The sequence below is a fragment of the Protopterus annectens genome, chromosome 2.part0, assembly GCF_019279795.1.
Source record: "Protopterus annectens isolate FY-2018-M chromosome 2.part0, PAN1.0, whole genome shotgun sequence".
NCBI classification, from domain to species: Eukaryota; Metazoa; Chordata; order Ceratodontiformes; family Protopteridae; genus Protopterus; species Protopterus annectens.
The window spans coordinates 542359023-542381522 of record NC_056728.1 but is presented as its reverse complement, the minus strand read 5'-3'; the positions used below and the strand labels follow the sequence as shown (position 1 = coordinate 542381522).

The 22500-nt window shown below is 36.9% G+C and overlaps 1 protein-coding gene across 2 annotated transcripts in view; it reads left to right on the top strand.

Annotated features, from left to right (window-relative positions):
* Window positions 1–19332: 19332 nt before the first annotated feature.
* EPHA5 (EPH receptor A5) overlaps window positions 19333–22500 on the top strand; it is a 1391623-nt gene continuing 1388455 nt past the window's right edge. For both annotated transcript variants that reach the window (XM_044060929.1, XM_044060928.1), the window contains exon 1: window positions 19333–19842. In XM_044060929.1, coding sequence (XP_043916864.1) covers window positions 19752–19842 — 91 coding nt within the window. In that variant the 5' untranslated portion in view covers window positions 19333–19751. The remainder of the gene's footprint in view (window positions 19843–22500) is intronic.

The window sequence follows — 22500 nt, the reverse complement described above, 5'->3', positions numbered from 1 at the left end:
GACATTAAGTTGTAAACATCAAAGGAGTGCACTCTATAAACATAAGTTGGAGCATGTGTCTTCACAGTTACTCTTTGTTGGTATAGACGTAGTAAGAGGCAGGGGTCTGTCTGATTTGACTAAACTTGACCTCTTAGATAAAAAGGAAAGAATGTAGATAGTAAATTTGGGTTCCATATATAAACCTGGTTTAAATGGTCATTGGTTAAAAATAAATAATATATGTTGTTTTAAAATTATTTGATCTAGTTGTGTTTTGGCATTTCAGCAGCTGGGCTTCGATCCTTGGTGGTACCTTTGAATGTGTTCTGAGTTTTATATGGTGCCTTGGTGAACTATGTACTGTGTTTTAGAAGGTCTTGGTAATGTTATGGGAAGTTTTTTTTTTTTTTTTTTTTATGATGCAGGTTAGGCGTTTGGTCCAGATTTAAGGTTATCATGCATTACTAATATGAGAAGGGGGGCTTACACATCAAAGTTCTAATATCACATTGGGGTCAGAAGTTTTCATTCTCTTGATGAGCAGCATTGTGGAAACAAGCAGAGGAAGTGGTGCAGCATTGTGTTGTGTTTTATAACGCATTTTATGTAAAAATGAAATGTTAGTTCATCCATTTTTATGATTGCTGACTTGGAGCTTTTTTAACACTGCTTACAATGTATGCTTCAAATCATTGTTTTCTTAAAGTTGCTCAAGCAACGCATCATATTGCCATATTTAACCAACTTTTCGCCATACCTCACATCCTCTTAGTGAAAGAAATCAGAATAAATCCAAACAATAATGGAGGGATAAAGCCACAAAACCAAGGTTTGATTTTAGGCATACCTCTCAAATGTCCAGATTTTCGCACAATGCCCAGATTTTTGCCTTGTATTTTTTGTCTGTTCTTCATAAAGTTTATGATTTTTCTGGCAAATCAAATATAAATAATAAATAAAGGGCATTTGAGTGTCAGACTTCATATCCTTCAGAAAGTGCATGCTAATACAAATCCTGTTATTCTAGCAATTTTCTAAGTTTATACTTGCAATATTTAAAATCTGTACCTATTTTTGACCTTTGTCGCCTCATTGATTTTTTTTTACTAAGAGGTTGATCAGTATGATCTGAGATACTGCTCTTATTAACTTTGAAAGTTGCTAGAATAATACATTTGCATTGTTATGAATTTCATAAACCTACTGGAAGGACAACAAAGCCAAACCAGAGTTGACTTTTAAATAGTGTTCTAATAAACTTTGAAAGATGTTAGAATAACAGGTTTGCATTACCATGCATTTTTTGAGTGAACTGAAGCGACAAAGTTGCCAAATCATGGTCAGATTTTAGGTAATGGTTTCTAAGCTTTGAAAGATACCAGAATAACAGGTTTTGTATTACAATGCATGTCCTAAATATTGCTTTTTCAAAATCAAATGACTGCCTTTTTATACTACATTAAGTACTCCATGATTTTTCCAGAAAACCACAAATGTTTGGGGGACCAGATCACAAACTTAGAAAGATGTGAACAATGTATACATTCTGGACAGTTGAGGAGTATTCTCTTGAATGCAGCAAAAGTAGCACAGAAGTAAAGGGATGTACATATAATGAGCGTGCAAAAGTTTTATATGAAATTCCTGTAGCTGACCTTTCTGGAGAGCAGATCATTGAAGACAACATCTATAAAACATCTAACAAATGACAGTGACTGCTGTAAAGAGGGTGAAGGATGCTTAGTTTGGGGTGTTGACCTCCTCCTGTAAGGTGCAAAACACAGAAGTGGATATATTTACAGTTGCATTATTTTTGGCAAACATTATCAAATGTTAGGGGTACCTAATGTAAGGAACTAATAATTAAGTACATCATGAGTGCATAGTTTTCCTTCTCAGCTTGCTGGTTAAGAAGTATGTACTGCGGTGGGGGTGATATGGCCATGCTTGGTGAATATTACTGCAATGCAGGACATACAGACATCTGTATTTTGTGGGGATGTAGTGGCAAGCATGGAAGCGTCAATAATTTTTTTTGTTCCATCTGGAAGAAGGATTGTATTATGGTGAACCAGAAATCTTCTATCCTGGGAGAACTATACTGTCTTTTCAGATCCCTATCAGTTTATCAAAGTTTCAAAACTTCTAAAAAATTGAAGCACAGAAGAACAATCGGGGTAGATCCAAGAAATACAGTAAATCCAATTTATTGAGCGCTTTCGTCACCAATTACAAATGACTTCTTCATTTGTAATTGGTGACAAAAGCTCTCAATAAATTGGATTTACTGCATTTCTTGGATCTACCCCGATTGTTCTTTTGTGCTTCAATTTTTCAAAGTTTCAAAACTTCAAAGACCATATGAACGAGACTATTAGTTCAAAGTTTTGAAACTTCAAAATAAAAATAAAAAAAACACTAAAATAAAACAACTTACCATTATGTTTTTGCAGGGAGACAAGTCCCCTCCCTGCACCCACCACACCCCCTGGTAATTAAATATGCCAACTCTGAGATTGAACTACAGTGAGGAAAACATCAAATCCTGAGTACAGTGCTGTACGCCAATCTCATTACAAAGTATTCGCAGTTTCAAAACTTCGACCATATGGTCTTTTTAGTTTTGAAACTTTGATAAACTGATAGGGATCCGTTTTTTTTTTTATATTGCTGAGTACTTGATCCACGTTCTTTACTTTGTTGGCATGGAATATGAATGGAATATTCAGGTCCATATTAGAACACAGAACTTTCAAAATATCGAAGAAACAGAAAACCAAATTTTTTCCTAGGGAAAGTTCAGTTGTCCATTTCTGTTGCTTCGGTATTTTCAGCTCTGTGGTGGAAAGCTATGGGTCGGGTTCAGGTAAGTGTGCGATTGTGTGGACATGAGAGTTAGGGCGGGTTAGGTGAGTTAGGGTTAGGGCACAGGTGAGGTGACTGTGCGATAGTGACGGACATTAGGGTTAGGGTTTGGGTTAAGGTAAGTGGATACTTAGTGGTGTATGTATAGTTAGTGTAGGGTTAGGTGTAAGAGTTTAGGTGTATCTGTGTGGATTGCTGTTTGTTTGGTGTGCTTGTATTGTGTGTATGTGTTTTGGAACAGCAATTTTTTTCCCTAGGAAAAAATTCGCTGTTCTGTATGTTCGATGTTTTAAATTTTCGATTACTAGGGTTTGATATTAGAACACTCGAAATTTTGAAAGTTCAGTATTCTAATATAGACCCGAATATTCAGTATATTCATACAATAGAAAGTTGTACCACACAGGGATAGTTGCAGCTCATGAGACCCACCTAGCATATAATTGATTGATTGATTGATTGATTGATTTTATGTATTTATTTATTTTTTCTTTGTTGACCAGGTTATAGGCCATTAGCCTCTTTTCAGGGGAGACTTGAGGTGGTATTTATACTATTAGGGGGAAAATTTGGCCAGGCTATTGGAGAACATCACTTACTTTGATCTATGATGAACATAAATTACCTAGATGTGACTATGCCATGGGCATTTCCAACTGCTGCTCTGAGGACAGATGGACAAGGGTAGCAATTCTGCTACCTAGAAATTACAGACTTAGAATCATGTAATTGTGAGTTGGCCTTCTGCATGACACTGGTAAAGATGGCAAAAGACTCTGAAGAGCACAGTGTAGAGCTGTAAATCCTATTTAGATTTCCCCCAAGACTCAGTTCATGTCATTTATTACAAAATAGTTGAATTTCTTAAGAGGATCATGATAATTATGGTTCATTGGATCATACTAAACTGATTGACTGATATTGACCTTTCATCTAAGAGAAGTAGGTTATCCAAGGTAGACTAATTTTTTTATTAAAGTTTGTAGTAATGTGGGCATTTTGAGTTGCTGATATATACAGACATGTAAATAAACACACACACACACACACACACACACACACACACACACACACACACACACACACACACACACACACACACACACACAAATACACACACACACACACACACACACACATATATATATATATATATATATATATATATATATATGTATAGTATATCTCCTACTCCGAGGTGATCTCTGCCTAACATATAAAGCTATGTCAAACCCAGAGCTGTTGGACATGCTACACCTAAAGAAATCCCAAGCCGTCCAAGCTACATGCTCTAGGGACCTAAACCTTGTCACCATATTAAACAGGACATGCTGGAGGGATAGATTCCTGTCCCAGAGACTTCCTATACTCTGGAACAAGCTACCCATCTATGTCAAGCAAAGTTCTTCATTAGCACTCTTCAAGAAAAATTTGAAGAGTGGATGGGAAATAGGGAATACACCCCGGGGATCACTTCTGTGTCTCTGCTGGACAGTGGTACAGGTAAATAACTTTCTTGGGTGGCGTAAGCTATGATACCTTGCTGGCTAGGCTTATGTAGGCCCTTGGGCCGATAGCCTAGTACCTACCTATGAACCTATATATATATATATATATATATATATATATATATATATATATATATCGGTCTGCTAAATTAGATTGGCATTGCCAAATGTCAACAAAAAAAATTGACAATGCTAACATTAATACATAGCTATGCATGAATCACAAAATAATCTCAGTGAATTTAAATGTTCATCTTACTTCAGCCTATCAAAAGGTGCAGTCAGACTGTAAAAGAACATTGAATATGGTGACCTGGAGTCTCTGCCACATCATGATGCTGCCACATTGTACTGTATAGCTGTGACTCCCTGCCAACCAAGTCAGTCACAAGGAAGCATGCAGTGTCCACAGCTAGAAGGTGTGCACCTCCACTGCTAGTGAAGGATGAGCCCATTCTTGATGATGGACATTGTTAAGTTCCTGTTTACTGCATTGTGCAAGACTTCCTGATCTAACTCATTCTTTTTATCAGTATCATGCAGTCTTTTAGCAGCTTACCTAAACAAAAAGTATTGCAGGCAGGTGGCCGCCATAAGAGTGTTATGCCTGATAGTATGGGACCATGACATTTATCATCTTCATAGTCATTCATGGCCAAACGAAGTAATGCTTATGTATTCCTGTCTCCACCCATGCAGTCAACCTAATATGTAGTATGCACTGATGGGCTATTTCATTATGGACTTGTCACTGATGGCAAGTTTCAGTGTAATCTGTTATGTGTTTAACAGTGATGTATATATATATATATATATATATATATATATATATATGTATAAAATTGCCTTACTTTATCCATATTTCTCCATGGTTCTGCTCTCTGCATAGCATGACTACTTGAGAACATTTTCTGATGTTCTATGTGAACCATGAAATGAAACTAATGGTTCCATTAGCATCTAGTCTTGCTTGGTGACTTCATCGCCTCGTATCAGCATTAGATTACATTTATATTGTTGTGAGTTATCGCTCTCTCTATTATGTTAAGACTACCAGGTTTACATTACTTATTTTCGTATAGAGTATGTACTTCTAGGATGTCTCAGCACCATATTGAATGGTTTCGTGATAATCCTTTGGAGCGGAAAGCATAATCCTAGACCTGTATATAGTTATTCACAAGGTTACCAAGGTGAGGTATATGTTTGTCCAGTGAAAGTGTCCTTCACCTTTGTAACACTCCTTGTGTCAGTTAATACTGCCATGATGTATCATTGAACATATGCTGTGTACACTGGGCAGCACACCAAATGGCTTTGCTGCTCATCTATGGCCTGGTCAGTGAGTGAGTAATAGTGCACAGGTAGCCGTCTTCATGCAAAGCTGTGAACCACTCTGGTTGTATGTTATTTATAATGTTGGAAAAGTTAGACACATGGGCAGATGTTGCAGTAAAGGAGCATGACCCCCACAACACTTAAATCAACTGCTGACTGACTGAGACATCCATATTCTTTATGTTTTCCCTTTCCATGTTTTCTTGTGGAGGGCTCAACCATATTTTGTAAAGAGACAGGTGGAGATAGGAGTATCAACATACCTGTTAACTAATGACTGCACTGTAGTACACCCCTTGATAATTCCCGAACCTCATACATAGTGACAGAAATATTTAAAGTAATGCTGTAATTTCAAGATCCCAAATATGGAGCTGCCCCAGAGTACAGATGTTGTTTTTTAAAAAAATCACATTCTTTCCTTTCTTTCCTACAAATTAATTTTCTATTTACTTGAGAGGCAGTGAGAGATGGATTTACTCACACTTTTTCAGACCCACAAGTATAACTGTGTGTTGGCATGGATAGTCAGCAAATGTTTGGAAATTTACTCACAGATACAAAGGTAAAGCCAAAAGGCATGTATATTTCAAAACTCACATAAAATTGTAATTACATGAATTTCCAGACCTCTGGATAGAGCAAAGACAGACAGGTTGAACATTAGTCAGTGACATGTTTCAAGTAAAGCTGTACAATTACCTCCATTTTATAGTCGCATTAAGTATTTTAGCCTGCCCTAACCTTTATATGATGCAAGTCATTATGGGCTGCTTGAAAAGAGTGCAAACTTATTTTATTTTGGATAATTTCCATCTGTTGTACTCCTAGGATGCCAAGGATTACAAAGTATTTCCAGATGACATTAGTACCAGGATTTCCATTAACAAAGACATTAATTTAAATAAGACCATGGGTACTTTTATGCCACGAGAATGAAGTTGTTTCAGAATGTATATCCAAATGCAAAATGCAGAAAGGGAAAAATAAAGAAGTGCAGATGAAACACATGGTCATAGTTGTTTGTCATTCTGCAATACAAGCAAGTATGGCTTTCTCAAGAGTAAGAGTTTTAAACACTGTTTACACTTAATTTAACTTGTTAACTTGTACCAATCAATTACAGATTATCAGCAGTGTAATTTTGTGTACACTGTATGGAACAAACAAGAAAGTCCTATAAATTTAACACAGTAGGATTTTACAAGCCTATGAGCCATTATGGAAACTGTCATCACTGGGTGATACTTCTTCATAAGGATTTACTCTAAAACTAGAGGTTAATTTCTGCTGTTAGCATAGACTGTGTTTACTTCTGTTTCTATAAAAACTGCAGTTATTTCCTGGTTTTAAAGAGACTGACAATGTAGTCTCCCTGGCTACAATAATGAAAACATTTCTATATAAAGGTACTGTAGATTTTCCATGTTCTTATGACAACAGAAAATATATGGCAATCTTCTGTCCAAAAACCTTTGTGTCATGTGGTAGGCTTGCAAAATGGGTCAACAGCATAACAGTTTGCAATTGTTCCCAATTTATGCATTTATTCCAGTTAAAACTGTGTCCTCATATCGATGGCTCATGACAAAAGATGCTGCCATTTCTATGCAATGAGATGGTCGGAATTCTCTAGCTTGGTGTCAGTCATGTCACAGAACACCTGCAGTTTGAGGCCTTCTGCTGCACCAAAGTGGACAATGAGTCCACATTATACAAATTTATTGAGTGTGATGGTTAGGTTGGTGATGCAGAGTAATTTAACCCATGAGTATGCAAATAAATGATACAAAATATTAGTGTATTCTCTACAAAGCATGACCAAAAGGCTCACTCATCTAACAAATAACATTCACCTGTTCTCTATGGACACATAAAATGGGGGAAGTGTAATAATTGTAGCATAATGATTTCATCTCCCACCAATAAGAAGTAATACATCAGTTAATTAAACAGTGTAGACATAGTAACATATTTCATCCTTAGGCATTTAATAACACATCACAGTCATATCAATAGTAACCACCAAATGCAGCCTTTAGCAGACTACAAATTTCACTTTCCCTTGACAGGTGCCCTGCTTTCAAGAAAACACTCATTTTCTGTGGAAATTAAGACTTTTCTTGTAATATTTGAAAAAATGTGCTGTCAGTGTATTTAACAATGCTTAACAGATCTGTGACTATTGCTTATAATAATCTGTACTGGCTGTATAGTGGTACAAAACAAAGGGCATTTATCTGTCTGGCTTGGATATTATAAGCCGTTATCACTGACCACCCCTTGCACTTGCTAGTCTTGATAGTGAAGTCTTTGCCATTCCACCCTCCTACTTTTGTTTAAGGGCTTGTCCTTTGCAAATGACACTCACATACTACCAGTAGGTCTGCCAGGAGCAGCTGAAGAGTTTTCTACTTCATCCAGATTACTGTCATGCCATGTGTCTTCCTAATGCATGCCTTGCAAAGTGTTTATTGCAAGTTATGTCCCCTGTGTAACAGAAAGTCAAGAGTCAAAAGTCTCACACTCAGGTGTACTACTGTTCATCTAGAGAATCAACTACAAGTAGACTATGAGTCAAATAAAAGAAGGCCTGCTGTTATATAAGCACATGCTTTATATGAGGCATGTTCAAGTGCTGTAAGAAAAAAGAACTAATAACAGTTTCCTAGCAGTATTCTACATATGTGCCCTTATACAAATCAGATAATTATTTTCCTCAATTAATCCATTTCATTTTGAAGGCATTTTGATAGAAGCATCTGACTGATACATTACATGAGATAATAATAATATAAAAACAATTGCCCACAGTATTCAGGGTTACATTAGCTGTTCTAGCCAAGAAGTATTTGGGAGGGCTAGATTTTTAGTTGAACCTTATGAAATCAGCATTAGTTTATGGTTATATAAGGTTGTGCAGTAATTTACATGAACCTACATATTTTCTATAAATATAAATTTTTATTCCTTTATAACTGCTAGAACACCTTAATTTGGAAGCACCTGCAATGGTCTTTATCATCATATGAGGGCTCATGTTGTGGTATGCATTCAGACACTGCTCTTTGTTGATATTGATTTTCCTGATACATGTTATGATGGCAGCATTACTGTGATGTAACAGTAATATTTATGTGCCTTCATATCACATTGCATTGCACTCTATCACACAAGAGTTATCATTTCAGTATTCATGGCTGAATGTCTCTCAAACTCTGCACATAGCCATTTTGTGTAATGGATCGGGAAAAGATTGGGTCTCAACAACCATCAAGTTCTCCTTGCATGCATTGTTAAAGTAATTCCCTTCAATTTCCCACACTGGATGTGTGGATGCCAAAGGTGAGATGAGAACTTCACATGTTTTGATAACAGAATGAAATTATCATTAACACTTTTTAAAAATGTCTCTCAGTGACTTCATCTGTGGAATATCAAGACTATTCCAATGAAATTAGCCCTCGTTTTTTCACAAAAACTGTTTAAACTACACTATCAACAATATTATCACCAATGTGTTGGCAAAAGCAGTATACTTCTGGCCAGTTTCATATACTAAGTATATGTTGTGCATTACATACTAGCTGTTTTGCAATTCTTGTTCACTAGCTTCAAATAGTAACATAATAGTAACATAAGGCTGGATCAGACATTCTTATATTCTCTGTAGTCTAGAGAAACCAGAAATGTCTTAGTTCACCTACAGATATACAATACTATATAGATCTGATGAAGCATTACATGCAAAAGCGTTTATCTCGTGTTATAATATTTTTTTATTAAAATTGGTGTATGTTTGTGGTAGTCTTGCTGGTTCTTTTGGTGATTCCATACTTTGCATACAGCATTGGTTTTTATTTGCTGCTGAGCCATTTGGTTTTCTGTGCTCCAGATTTACAATACTAAACACTCTCAGGCTTACGTTTTCCTTTCTTTGTTTCAACAGCAGTTTACAGCAGTATACTGTTGTTCTTCTCCTACTAGATCATGGCAGTGTTTACCATTAAAAACCTGCTTGCCTGGTTGAAAAATGTTTTTGAAAACTCTGTGTTTCTCCTACATGAGACAGCCATGCTCTGTTCACCCCTGCTACCATCTGTTCATTTCCCTACCCTACCCCCAATTCTCTCCCACCCATTCTTACTCTAGATTTAAAGCTAGCATTTTCCACCATCATCCAGTTTATACCAGCTTACTCTCACCACTTTCAGCTGATTCACATTTAATCATTATCTTAACCTAGCAATCCCAATTAGCTCAGCTAAGGTATATATCTCATCCTTTCTCATTTTCTAAATATTCATCTCAACTACATTCTATCACTGTATTAACTTACCCTGTTTGACAGGCGCACAACTCCCTCATCCAACTAATCTCTCATTTCACCTTTTTCTGTCTACTTTTCCTGATATTTTTCCAAAACTTACCATTTAGAGTCTCTTTCTGTCTCTCAGTATCTCTCTTTCATTCACCCAGTGTATGCAAATATCCAATCCTATTTCTTTTCTGTTTGCTTAACAACAGCTTTTTCTCCTCACTATGTGCTCTCTCTGTCTCTCTCTTATTATAGATTCAGTACACTACTCATTTTAGTCCTGCTTTCATTTTTTTCAACTGCATCACTATTACAATCTCCAGTATACAATGAATTTCCTGTCTTATTATAATTAACACTTTTTAAAAATCTATTACCCCAGTTACTACTACATTGATAGACTCATAACTAGATTAAGCAAGTCACTTCAGTTACTTCTTACCCCTTATTTTTTTCCTCTGCCATATTCAACAATGTTAAGCATACAATTGTTCATACATGTACCTCTGTGGCTGTTTCCACTCTCCACATCTCTGCAGTACCATCTCCATACTGACCACCTAGCATCCCCAGTACACAAACAGGCTATTATATCATCACCCCCTATCATTTCCTTGTAACCACAAAATTATTTAATGTTACCTTTAGCCACTTGTTCAAGAAAACCCACTTTGGCTTAAACTCTACACTCCATAAAACTGCTCTGCATTATAAAATTAAAAACAAGTGTTGATTTGCTTACTTTCAGTCCAACGTCAATCTAAAATTATGTGGAGACATTAATCCATAACCTTGCCTACCATACTAAACACAGAACACTCTTACAGCTTCAAACAACCTCTCTTCAGCTAAGCTCTCAAACCAAAAAAAAACCCCTAGGCTTTGACCTCTAGAACCTAAAGCTTTACAGAATCATATGCTTGGATAGCCCGCCACTCCCAAATATGATTACAGTAAATGAAAATTTGATGAAACAACATATTAAAGATGCTGAAGTTCTTTCATCATGGTATAATATATTTGGACAAGGCAAAAAAAAAAAAGAAAAAAGGAGGCAGAGCAGCCATAATCTACAAAAATACACAGAAGCTTACTCTCCATCCCATTAGTACACACCAGTAGCTAATGCCAAAATAATCTCTCTACAGACAGTCCTAACAACAACAAAAACCTGTGCATAATAGGTATCTACATATTCCCCAGTGATAACATTGTGGCTGATAAAGAGTTCTTCAGTTGGGCCTTAACAAAGATTCAGCAAGAAACTATTGCATTAGGAGACTTTAGCATTGACTTACAAACAGTGAAGACTAACTATTCAAACAATGACATAGAATTTCTTGGCAACACCCAACTAATCTCCACTCCTACGAGATACAACAAAAAAATACCAAAAGTACAAAAGTATTTCTACCTTTGATTGGATTCTCACTAATGTCCCATTCAAAAATATTTCAAGGTCTCCCTCTTTGACATTCTAAGGGACTGTATACCTACCTTGATCATCAGATAGAAAGTTAATATTCACAAACAGCATTGCCACAACCAGGTACAAAATCTGCCTTCCTTCCATAAAAATACAATCATATTCAACCTAGATACCCAGCTGTAAACCATTTTACACCATTCTACCTGAAGTGTTATCACTATTAATACAACTTTCTTTAACACCCTGAACATGCATGCCCCAATCAGAAACAAGGAATAAGAACAAATGTAACCCCCCCATCAAAATAAACAAAACATTTCATGAATCAGAAAGAGAAAGCTTAGAAAGCCTGACAAAAAAGCAAATTTCAAGCTAATCTGCAAACCTCAAAAACAGCACAAAATTAAAGAAACAAGTCAAGAAAGATCTGTTTTCGCAAAAGAGGGCAGTGGTTAAAGGGCAACTGGTTAGGGCTGCCAATATGACCACCTTTGATCAGGGCTTTCAAGATGAATGCCATATACTCTTGGATATGTTTAGCAAAAGGGGATATCCTTTATAAATAGTAGAAGAACTTATTTCTGAAGTCTAAGTGAAAAGGGAGAATGTGCATTTTTCCCCTGTTTTAAAGGACATGAACATACGGCATATCAACAGGGAGAACATGACAAGATGATAAAATAGGTAATAAGAATACTTATCCTAATGCTTTTATCACTACTTTTAAACTGGAAAGTGCCACTTTTAGGTGGATTTTGAATAACAATTGGAGATTACTGCATGAGGATAATTGGGTGTTAGAAAAACTGGGTGAAGCACCTATTATTGTATATAAAAATGTTTCAACCTGAAAAACTGGTATAAGGTTAAGGGTAGATTAATTTGTGGGCACTCAGCCATGAATAAATGTGGTAGATATAAGTTATGTAGACACATACTGGTTTGTGTAAGAACGACTATTATTGGTATCAATGTTTTTGTTAAGGGTAGGTACAATTATGGCACTTTAGGTGTTGTGTACAGTTCAATATGTCCGACATGTCATCATTTTAATGTAAAAAAAGGGAGCATTGGCTCTGGGACCAGATATATGAACATATATATGACATTAGAAAAGAAGCAACAAATGCATGCACTGTACAGGCATGCTAAGGAGCATGAGGGATGCTAGTAAATTCATTATACTGGAAAGGGTAGAAAAACCTCACAGGGTGGACCATGGCTGACTATTTTGGAAAAATGGCAGCTATATTGGCAACTGTTACTTAATGCAAATTGTTGGTCAGGCCTTAATGACAGTATATCTATAGCTCCATTGTTAAAATTAAAGGTTATTAGAAGGTAGTAGGTTAAAGGAGGTACCCTGATGAAAATCAAGTTCACAAACATTAATTGATTTACAGTGGATTTATGGACATAATAAAATACTGGAAGCCATATGTTTTAAAATTTGTTTATATGTTTTAAATTTGTTTATATGTTTTAACTGTTTTCATTTTTTCTTTAGGTGATAATGTTTTTTAAAGATGCATATATATTTTATTTTTACCTCATACTGTGATTTTGAAAAGCTTCAATGGTGTGAGGGAGGTTCCTGTTGTTAATTGATTGATCACATGATTTTTTTAACTGTTTTTTTTTTAAATGTGAGCATTCTGGTTATGGATGTATCTGAGGAAGTTTTATCTTTGGTAGAACAAAAGCATTCATACATTAAAGTTTTAAACTCATATTTCCATTTTTTACTGTCTGGCAGTAGTGGATGTGAAGTACTTCTCCTCTCTAGTGTTTTTTGTGGATTCCTGGTTTGTGCTTTTTGTAATTTTGATACCCAGAATCCATCTTAATAAATGACTCCATAAGAGAAACTTATGTACTGTACCAGTCCTATGGAAAAAAATCTTATATCCTAAGACAGTATAAAGGTGGAAAGTCTGCCAATCTCTCCAACCACAAACAATTGCTATAATATACCCTTTATCTAAGGTGCTAGAAAAATGTATTCAGCCTCAAATTTTTAGCTATATCAATGATAATAACCTTTTAATCCCTATACATCATGGTTTCCACCCACATGCAGTGTCATCATTGCAATCTATATTACATCATAAAAGTGTTAATACTTTGAATGGTCTAATATCGACTTGAAAACAGCGAACGCTGAAAATAGCGACACTGCAGATAACCAAATTTTTTCCTAGGGAAAGAATTTGGTTGTCCCTTACTGTGGCTATGCTATTATCAGCACTGTGGTGAAAAGTTATGGGTTGGCTTCAGGTAAGTGTGCGGTTGTGCAGATGTTAGGGTTAGGGCAGAGTATGTGAGTTAGGGTTAGGGCGCGGGTGAGGTGAGTGTGCGATAGTGATAGACTTTAGGGTTATGGCAGGGTATGTGAGTTAGGGTTAGGACGTGGGTGAGGTGAGTGTGTGATAGTGACAGACTTTAGGGCGGGGTATGTGAGTTAGGGTTAGGGCGCGGGTGAGATGAGTGTGCGATAGTGATGGACCTCAGGTTTAGGGTTTGGGTTAAGAATAGTGGATAGATAGTACTGTATGTACAGTTTAGTGTAGGGTTAGATGTAGGATTTTAAGTGTATGTTTGTGGATTGCTGTTTTTTTGGTGTGCTTGTGCTGTGTGTGTGTTTCTTGGAACAGTGAATTTTTTCCCAGGGAAAAAAATTGTTGTTCTGAGCCTTTGATGTTTTTAGAGTTCGTGGTTAGCATTTCGAGGTTGTGGTATTCAATGTTGAGCTGTTTTGATGAACTGATATAGACCCCCATCATTGCCCTTCGTAATGTCATCTCTACTATAAAGCACAGCAGTAACACTGGTGGTTTGGTATTTGATATATTTCTTGACTTATTAAAAAAATTTGACACAGTCTCCCATGCTAAGCTAATACAAAAACCATGCTCCATATAACTAAACATATTATCATTCTCATGGTTTGAAAACTACCTTTCTGATAGACTGCAGACTATAGAAAGGCAGAATATATTCTTCTACTTTCTTCCTATATTGGTAGGTCTCTCCAAGGATCAATTTTTTGCCCCCTGCTTTTCAATTTATTCATAAATGATCTCTGCACAGCTATCAAACATGCCACCATCGTGCAATATGTTGATGACTCTGCACTCATCTGCACTGATAAAAAACTGGATAAGCTAGAAAAGATCGCACATGAATCTTTCAGATCTACCAAAACGTGGTACCTGAAGAAAGTCCAGCCCTAAGCAATATTCTCCCACACTACTTCTCAAACATATTGTTTCACTCTAATAACAAGCTACCGCTCCTAAAACACTAAATATAACAGCCCTGCAGGTGACTCTTAATACTCCTCCTATTATCCCTAGACCATGGATCACTTTACCTCTAGCATTTAAAAAAATCTAGAATAACAGACCCTTCAAACTAACTTAAAATGACCTGGCTGTGTTGCTGTTCTTACAGCAGGTTGAGACTATCCGACTAAGCCTATTCCAGAGCCTATGGCTCACGTACAGTCTTTTGAAGTGTTGCTGCTAATATCCCAAATCAATATTCATTATACAGCAAAATATCTCTTTCTCCTTTACCTAAAATTCCACAACCACTATTGTTATGGGCTAACAGTGTGCCACAGTGGTACAGCGGAAGCTTTGCTGCCTCACAGTAAGAGGTTCTCTTGTTCGATTCTTGACTGAAGTGCCTTCTGTGTGGAGTCTGCATGTCCTCCTCATGGTCGAGTGTCCTCTGAAAGACATGCGTGAATGGCCATGCCTTCGCAGAAGGTTGGGTGTCGGGCTGGCAACTCGGCACCATGAAAATCTACTGCCAATCATTAGCAGACCGGAGTTCTGCTGTGGCGACCCCTAACAGAGAAAACACAAACAACAACTATTGTTATGGGCTAATGTTTGTTCACATCTGCTAAAAATATTCAATGCAGCACCGCCAAGCTCATCTCTTGACCCTGAGTAAATTGCTTAATAACTATAAAGCCTTATACCATTGAAATTACTTTCAATGATCATCACATTATTTCATTCTATAGGAATCTGCTTTTTATATAATTATATTTAATTGTTTGAATTAAATATTTGTAAATATTTTGCATTTCTGTATTACTTCCACTATGTTATCAGTTTTCCTGTACTGTCTTGTGTTTTTGTTTTCTCCATGGGAATCCATTGAAAATGGGTTAGCTTGTACACTTAGTCAGATCAAATAAATAAATACACTTTGATTACCTTTTACTAATACCGCCTTCTTGCCATAAAACCATCTTGGTTGCTGCCATTGATGTTGTTTTATTCCCTTCTAGGCAAGTAAGCAGGTTCATTTAAAATGTTCTTCATAATCGTCCATGCAATTACAAAGCTGTGGTTCCCTAGAATCACCCTGACCCTACTATAAGATTCTCGTACCTTCTGAAATCTAGTATTCTAGTCATCTGGCACTTTCACACTGACCAGTGATCTATTGGCAATCTCTGTCAGGGAATCTGACAATGTATTTGTCTAATGCTTGATCACATAGTTCTTACTAATCTGTCCCTAATTAAAAACTACAATTTCACTACTAATATGCATTTAGCATAAGAAATATAAAAAAAACTAATTGTCTCCCTTTTAAATCATTCTAACTTTAATATAAGTAAATATAAATCCAATAATTTAGAAAAATTGGTTCTCACTGAGGTGTTCATCAATAACATATATTATATATGGATCTGTATGTAACTCAGCTACAATATTTTCAATAAAACATGGTGAATACTGACTCTAGGTGTAGTTCATCTCGTATTGTGTCAACAGCACTGGCAAACCTGTACTGCTGCATTAGGGTTTTCTTCAAAATTTTGTTTAAAAGGAGACCTCATTTAAATGTTTGAATACCTGCATTGTAGTCTTATTCCAAGTATTATGTCAAATTTTGCAAAACATGTCATCCAAAAGGTTATAAACTCAGTATTTATTACCAAAATTATAGGAGTAATGATAATTTGTCAGCATTTCTAATTTGATACTTAGAAATTATGGTACATTATTTACCAGTGTGAGTTATAGTAAGTCTATTTGACTTACTAAGCTTACCAAGAAATATGTGTCTTTCTTGCTTTACTTTTTTGCAGCTTCTCATAATACACCAACTAATGCTGTCTTTATTGTAAGGGGGACATGCAACAGAAGCCGATACATGGCATTTATTCAATTAAACACTATCTGTGCATTATACAAGACCTTGACTACAAAATATATGAGACTGATTTCTGCATAAAGCTTAAATGCCACTCAACTGATTATGATATGAGTAAAGAAAACTGAATTAGTGTATATGATCAGTATCTAGCATGATACAATGCAAAATAATTTAGTTACGCCATTAAATATGACTTATACCTTCCATACCGATAGGGCAAAATATGTTATATGCTTCTAATTACTGCTTTCCTTTGAAGTTTTCACCTCTCTTCTCTTGAGAATATGCCCACCTTTAGTTGCAGTTCTTAAATACATCATAGCTTCACCTGAGTCATTTTTAATTCTGGATATTTCTGATATTTCTCTAAAATATTGAAAGAAGTGGTAGATGCAAGTTTATCAATGAAAATTATGATGTGATATGCTAAAGAGTTCAAGACACTGTAAGTATGCAAGATTGTGGATATACAAGCACGTTGGAGTTTTATTGAAAAATGTGTTGATCTATACCTTCAGGTGAATTTTGGTGTCGTACATAACCCATTCCATTATGAAAATCCATGCCTGTGATTATAAACAGAATCCCTCTTATTGGCACCGAGTAGGAAGAAAATGGTAAAGATTAACTGCCTGGAATGTAATGCACTTTTTAAACTGTGCCTCATTATTATATTGTTTAGAAATTCCATGCACTGTTTCACAGATCATTTTCACTACTTAGCCAGACAAGCATGCAGTAGTTTTTCAGTTGTAATCTAAAATCCTTTACTACTACCTCAGCTTAAGTTCCCTACTTCTGTGGTGTTTGCTTTCTAAATATGGAAAGAAAGGTGAAGCATATGTACTCAGATTATTATACTAGACATCATTAAATGGACAGTTAATGCTATAGCATGCATACATCTCCCTGGGAATCTTCTTACCTGCCTTATTTGAATCTTTCCATTCTGTTTATGCATTTGATGGCAAAATGCATAAATGTGGTTGCCAAAAGAAATAATCTCAGGCCTGAAAAGCCTTAGCTATCAGGAAACACTGGGATCATTCTCCCTGCACTCATTGTCATATAGGTTTGAGAGGAGATACCTATGCAGGCTCTAGAAAAGATACCTATGCCTTGCTTTCATTGCTTTATCTGAGACCTCTTTTTGTCCAGCTGTATGAGACTGTACAGCCCAACATTAGAACAAGAAATCTGAATCAGCATCAAGGAATGAATACAACTAAAAGCAAAGATGGGTTCATTAGCTGGTGCCTTCCCTTTCATTGGAATAGGCCTTCCTTGCATGTCAAGAAGTGTGATTCCAGTCTAGCTTAAAATATAGCATAAATAATTGGATGAGTACATTAAAATACACTCTGCCACTTGGAAGCCTTGAACTCCTTGAAAAGGCTGGCGGAGCCTGAGGCTGATTTTTGACAAAGGAACACATGGTTTCTCAACTTGTATTTCCTAAGATTCGTATGATCCCTATGGTCAGACACCCAGTGTCACCCAACCAGTTCAAAATTTTACTGTGGCTCATATGCATCACTACTCCAATTTATTTAGCAGTATAATTTTTCCAGTTTTTATCTTGTAAAGAGGTGTTGTGATTACTGAAACTATATGACAAAATTTAAAGGACATTTAAAACTCAAATACCAGCTCTGTCTGCTTCCATGTATTGTTGCGCAACTGGCATAATGTAAGTGATGCCTTCATACAATTCTCTGGGAACTTTAACAGATTCCTAGTTAGTGTTACACACATTAATTATCTGAGGTGTGATCAATAGTAGTGGGGTACACTTTATTTATTAAACTGAGCAAATATTGCTGAAAGATGTCCTCAGGTCCACCTGCCCCCCCCCCAAAAAAAAAAAAAAAAAAAAGAAACAATCAGAACAGTTTGCTGCATCATTTCCCTAGGATAATGCATCGAATAAAGAAACAAAGAAAATAAATATCTTTAACACTGTATTAGAGATGCCTCTGGGGTGCACATTGCTGTTGACAAAATTACTGAAAACATAACTCTCAACGTTCCATCTCCAAAAAGAGGAACACAAGCCCTCATAATGGCTGACTAATAACTTCAACTAGGAAGGTCATAAGATGATTAAAATATGCTGGTTTTACTTATAAAGAAGATCGTTTAATGAATTAATTTCTATTTATCATGGATTTCACTTTAAACAGCCCTAACACTGAATGCGTGACAGTGTCTTTCAATGTGGAACTTCGAGGAACATGAACTTTTTAAGACCCCAAATGAGGTACGTTCCTCATAATGAGGTACACTGAGAGGTATGCCTGAATCTGAAAAAAATAACTGATTATTAAAACAAAAACATTTAGTAGGTCATATTACCACAGACGTTCAGCACCCTATGCTATTTTATTTACAGCAGTGTCTGACGAAAAGACATCGAAACTTGCGCACATAAAGTTTCTTTTAAGCGAGATTAATGACTTAGCATTACGTATATCAACATTTGGCAATGGAGAGCAAAGGGTTAAGGGTTTTTCTAAACATGACGCTGAATTCTGCACATAAGTACTCGGGGGAAAGCAACAAGCTGTTCGTGTAGGCTGGCAGCGCAGCTTCCCTTCTGCCATTCAGAGGTGAGGTGCCAGTCTGCATTTATGATGTGCTCGCGGAAGCCGGGCAGGGAGCGAAGACTCCTCCCTCCTACTCACCCCCCCCCCCCCTTCCAGCCAACAGTCACAGAACCGCAGGCACACATACACACACACTCCTAGCAGTGGATTAGTATCCAAGCGTAGCTAAAGACTCTCGGCGCGAGTGCCTGTCAGATAGGAAAAGGCAGGGAGGCAGAAAAGGGAAAAGAGGGGACCTATTGGAAGAAGCTCTCTTCTGGGAGACTGTACATCACTGCATTTGTCAAAAGGCATCATCTCTCCCTGTAAACAGATTCTGGTCCCTTGGTGAAGCAGCCCTCACATTTTCTTCTTCAGATGCACTCCGAGTCTCTGATGGCCCCATTTCTGTGAAGTGTGCACGTTGTCCCCTTTTTTGCCCACCTCTGACTACGGGGTGGTACGGCCGTGGCCGGTGTGTTTTGTGTGGCGGCGCGGGGTGCCGCTTGATTGGGCAGCCGGCACGGGCGGCAGTGGTGACCATGGCGGGACGCTTGTTACTTCTCCTTGTGTGGTTTCTGAGCAGCGAAGCGGAAGCTCAGCGGAGTACCGGCGTTATCCCTAGCAACCAAGGTAAGCAGCCCTAAGTAATTTGAAGGGGGCTTGGCAGTAATGCTTTGAACTTGTACTTAGCGTCTAATGATGGAGAGTGTGGAGCTGAAGGAACACACTGGGCGGTTTTCAGTTATAGGTTGGGTGGAAGGTCAGACAGGGGGCGGGGTACTAGACCCCTGGTGCTAACTATACGAATGAGGTGGGGAGAGTGGTAGAGAACCCTATGCTAGAGGTCTGATTTAATCTATGTTGCCGTATAGAGTGGCACTGCTGCTAGAGAACCTTAGGGTAACTTGATTTATTTATGATGCCTAGGGTGTAGATGCTCCCCTAAACCATTTCCATAACGAGTGAGATCCATTCAGAACTGATCATTGAAAGTGCAAACTGTTGAAGTAGTGGAAGAAAGCTACTCTATGTTGTGGAAAACGCAGTCCCTAAACACCACCTCCGCTCAGAGTCCTGCTTAATACACTACGAAAACTCGGGACTGGGAGAGATGATAAACATACTTGCTGTTAAATCAAAACCGTGCACGCAAAGCAAACATAGTTTCTACTTTAATGGCTTTACACGTTGAAGGACGAGTATTTGAGCTTGATAAATGAGTTGCCATTCCTCTAAATAACGGTAATCTCAGAGACAGCAACACTCCGTAGTACAATGGGCTCATCTTGTCGTTCATATCTGCTTGTCGCTTCCATATATAGTTCTTAGTTGGCCGCATAAAACGAGAAAGATGTTCAGTAGAGTATAAATCTGCTCGTTTGGCACCTGCGTCTTCCACCAGACATGGAGACAGACGACTGAAATGCAGATGATGTAGTGCTCCACATAAAAAAAAAAAAAACTTTACAGCATGCATCTGCGTTGGAAGATGCACACTGGGCATCCCCATAGTTAGTGTCAGAGCAGAGCAGTATCAAACCCATGGCAGTCGAGATGTACTTTGATAGACTGGACACTCTAAAAAGGCAATAGGTGTGAGTGTGTGTGCGCGAGTGTATGGTGCTGGAAGAATTACTGTGGCAGTGCTAGCCACCCGGCCACCTTTTGGCTCTAGATGATTGTCACAGTTGAAGTGATACCCCAACTTCATGTGCAAAAATTGAAAAAAAGGGGGGCTGTGGATGGATGGACAGATAGATAAATAGATGGGAGGCGCAGACCTGTGTATATAAATGAAACAAAATCACACAGTCTTAATTTAAACTCATTGCTGCTGTAAAGACAGAATGCAAGGTCTCCAGTAGTATTTTTGTCAAGTAATTTAAGAATACGCAGTCAACTTACACGTATTGTTTGCAAATTAAATTGTCAATTAATTGTAAGCCTGTAAAACTATTTGGAGTATAGCACAGTTATTAATGAATACAGACGAGACGATTATTTTTGTGCCTGTGTTATTTTCAGGATGTACAGGGCAAAATGATCATGAAAAAAACATTCAGAGGTTCACACAGCTCACTTATACATGTCAGTGGTGTGTGTGCAAAAGTAAAACTGCTTAAAATATCGTAAAAGAAACGTTACCAGCACTGTTTTTGCTGAGAATGAATCAGTCTTCCTTTACTTCCCTCTAATGAATGTAATCCGAAAAGTAAAAGAGTTACGGCCATTAAACTTGTCATTTCCTTGTAGAGCTTGTCATAAGACTGGAATCACAACGATAAACCTTATGTCACGTTTTGCCCCTTTTGCAGGTAACTGGACATTTGTGCATCCTTACAGCAGCATTCACTCAACAGTTACACCAGGTGCCTTTAAATACTACCTGTGCTGTAGTTAATTCTAGTGACAAGTGAGATATTTTTATTTTTGAATTATTTTATATAATTATTTTATTTTATGGTGCTCATAAACATTATTAGGAGCAATGTAAACCCATGGATGTGTTTTTGTTTCTTTATAGTAATTGATGCAACTGAAATACACATAAATAAAAAATAGAGAAATATAAATTAAAGCAACAATGCACATTAGTAAGGAAACTATTTTTTTGTGTGTTCACTGCCCGTTGACTTCAACTTTCATCTTGAATGATGCAGTTTTCTTAAGTTTTGAATTTGCTGAGATTTTTTGGAGGTCAGTTCAGAAAAAAAGCAAATTAATTTATTAAAGGATCCTTTACAGATCCCACTATTTTGGGCACTTTTTGTAAAACATTGTCTTTTTTACAGGATTGTATGTAGTAGGTATTTTCCATGAGCTCATAGAAATTGGGGTTGATTGCACGATCATTAAGTCTACAGACAAATATGGATGACTTCACAGACATGGGTGCTTCTTTGGATAATTTAAATGCTAAAGAAACTGTTAGAAGCATCTGAGAAAAAATAAAACCTTTTGTAGTACAACACAGACACACACACACACACACACACACACACACACACACACACAAACACCTTTATACTACCATCAATATATGTTATCACCCATTACACACACACACACACACACACACACACACACACACACACACACACACACACACAAAATGTGTCTGCGCCTCTCTGTATATCTATATATTTATAGCTATCTTTTTGTATATGTCTATCTGTATATCTATCTGAGTATGTATCTAATCTATCTATATATGATAATATCTGATTATATGAAAAAGATGACCAATAAAATAGTGATTAAAACTGTAATAACTGTATCCTTTGCAAT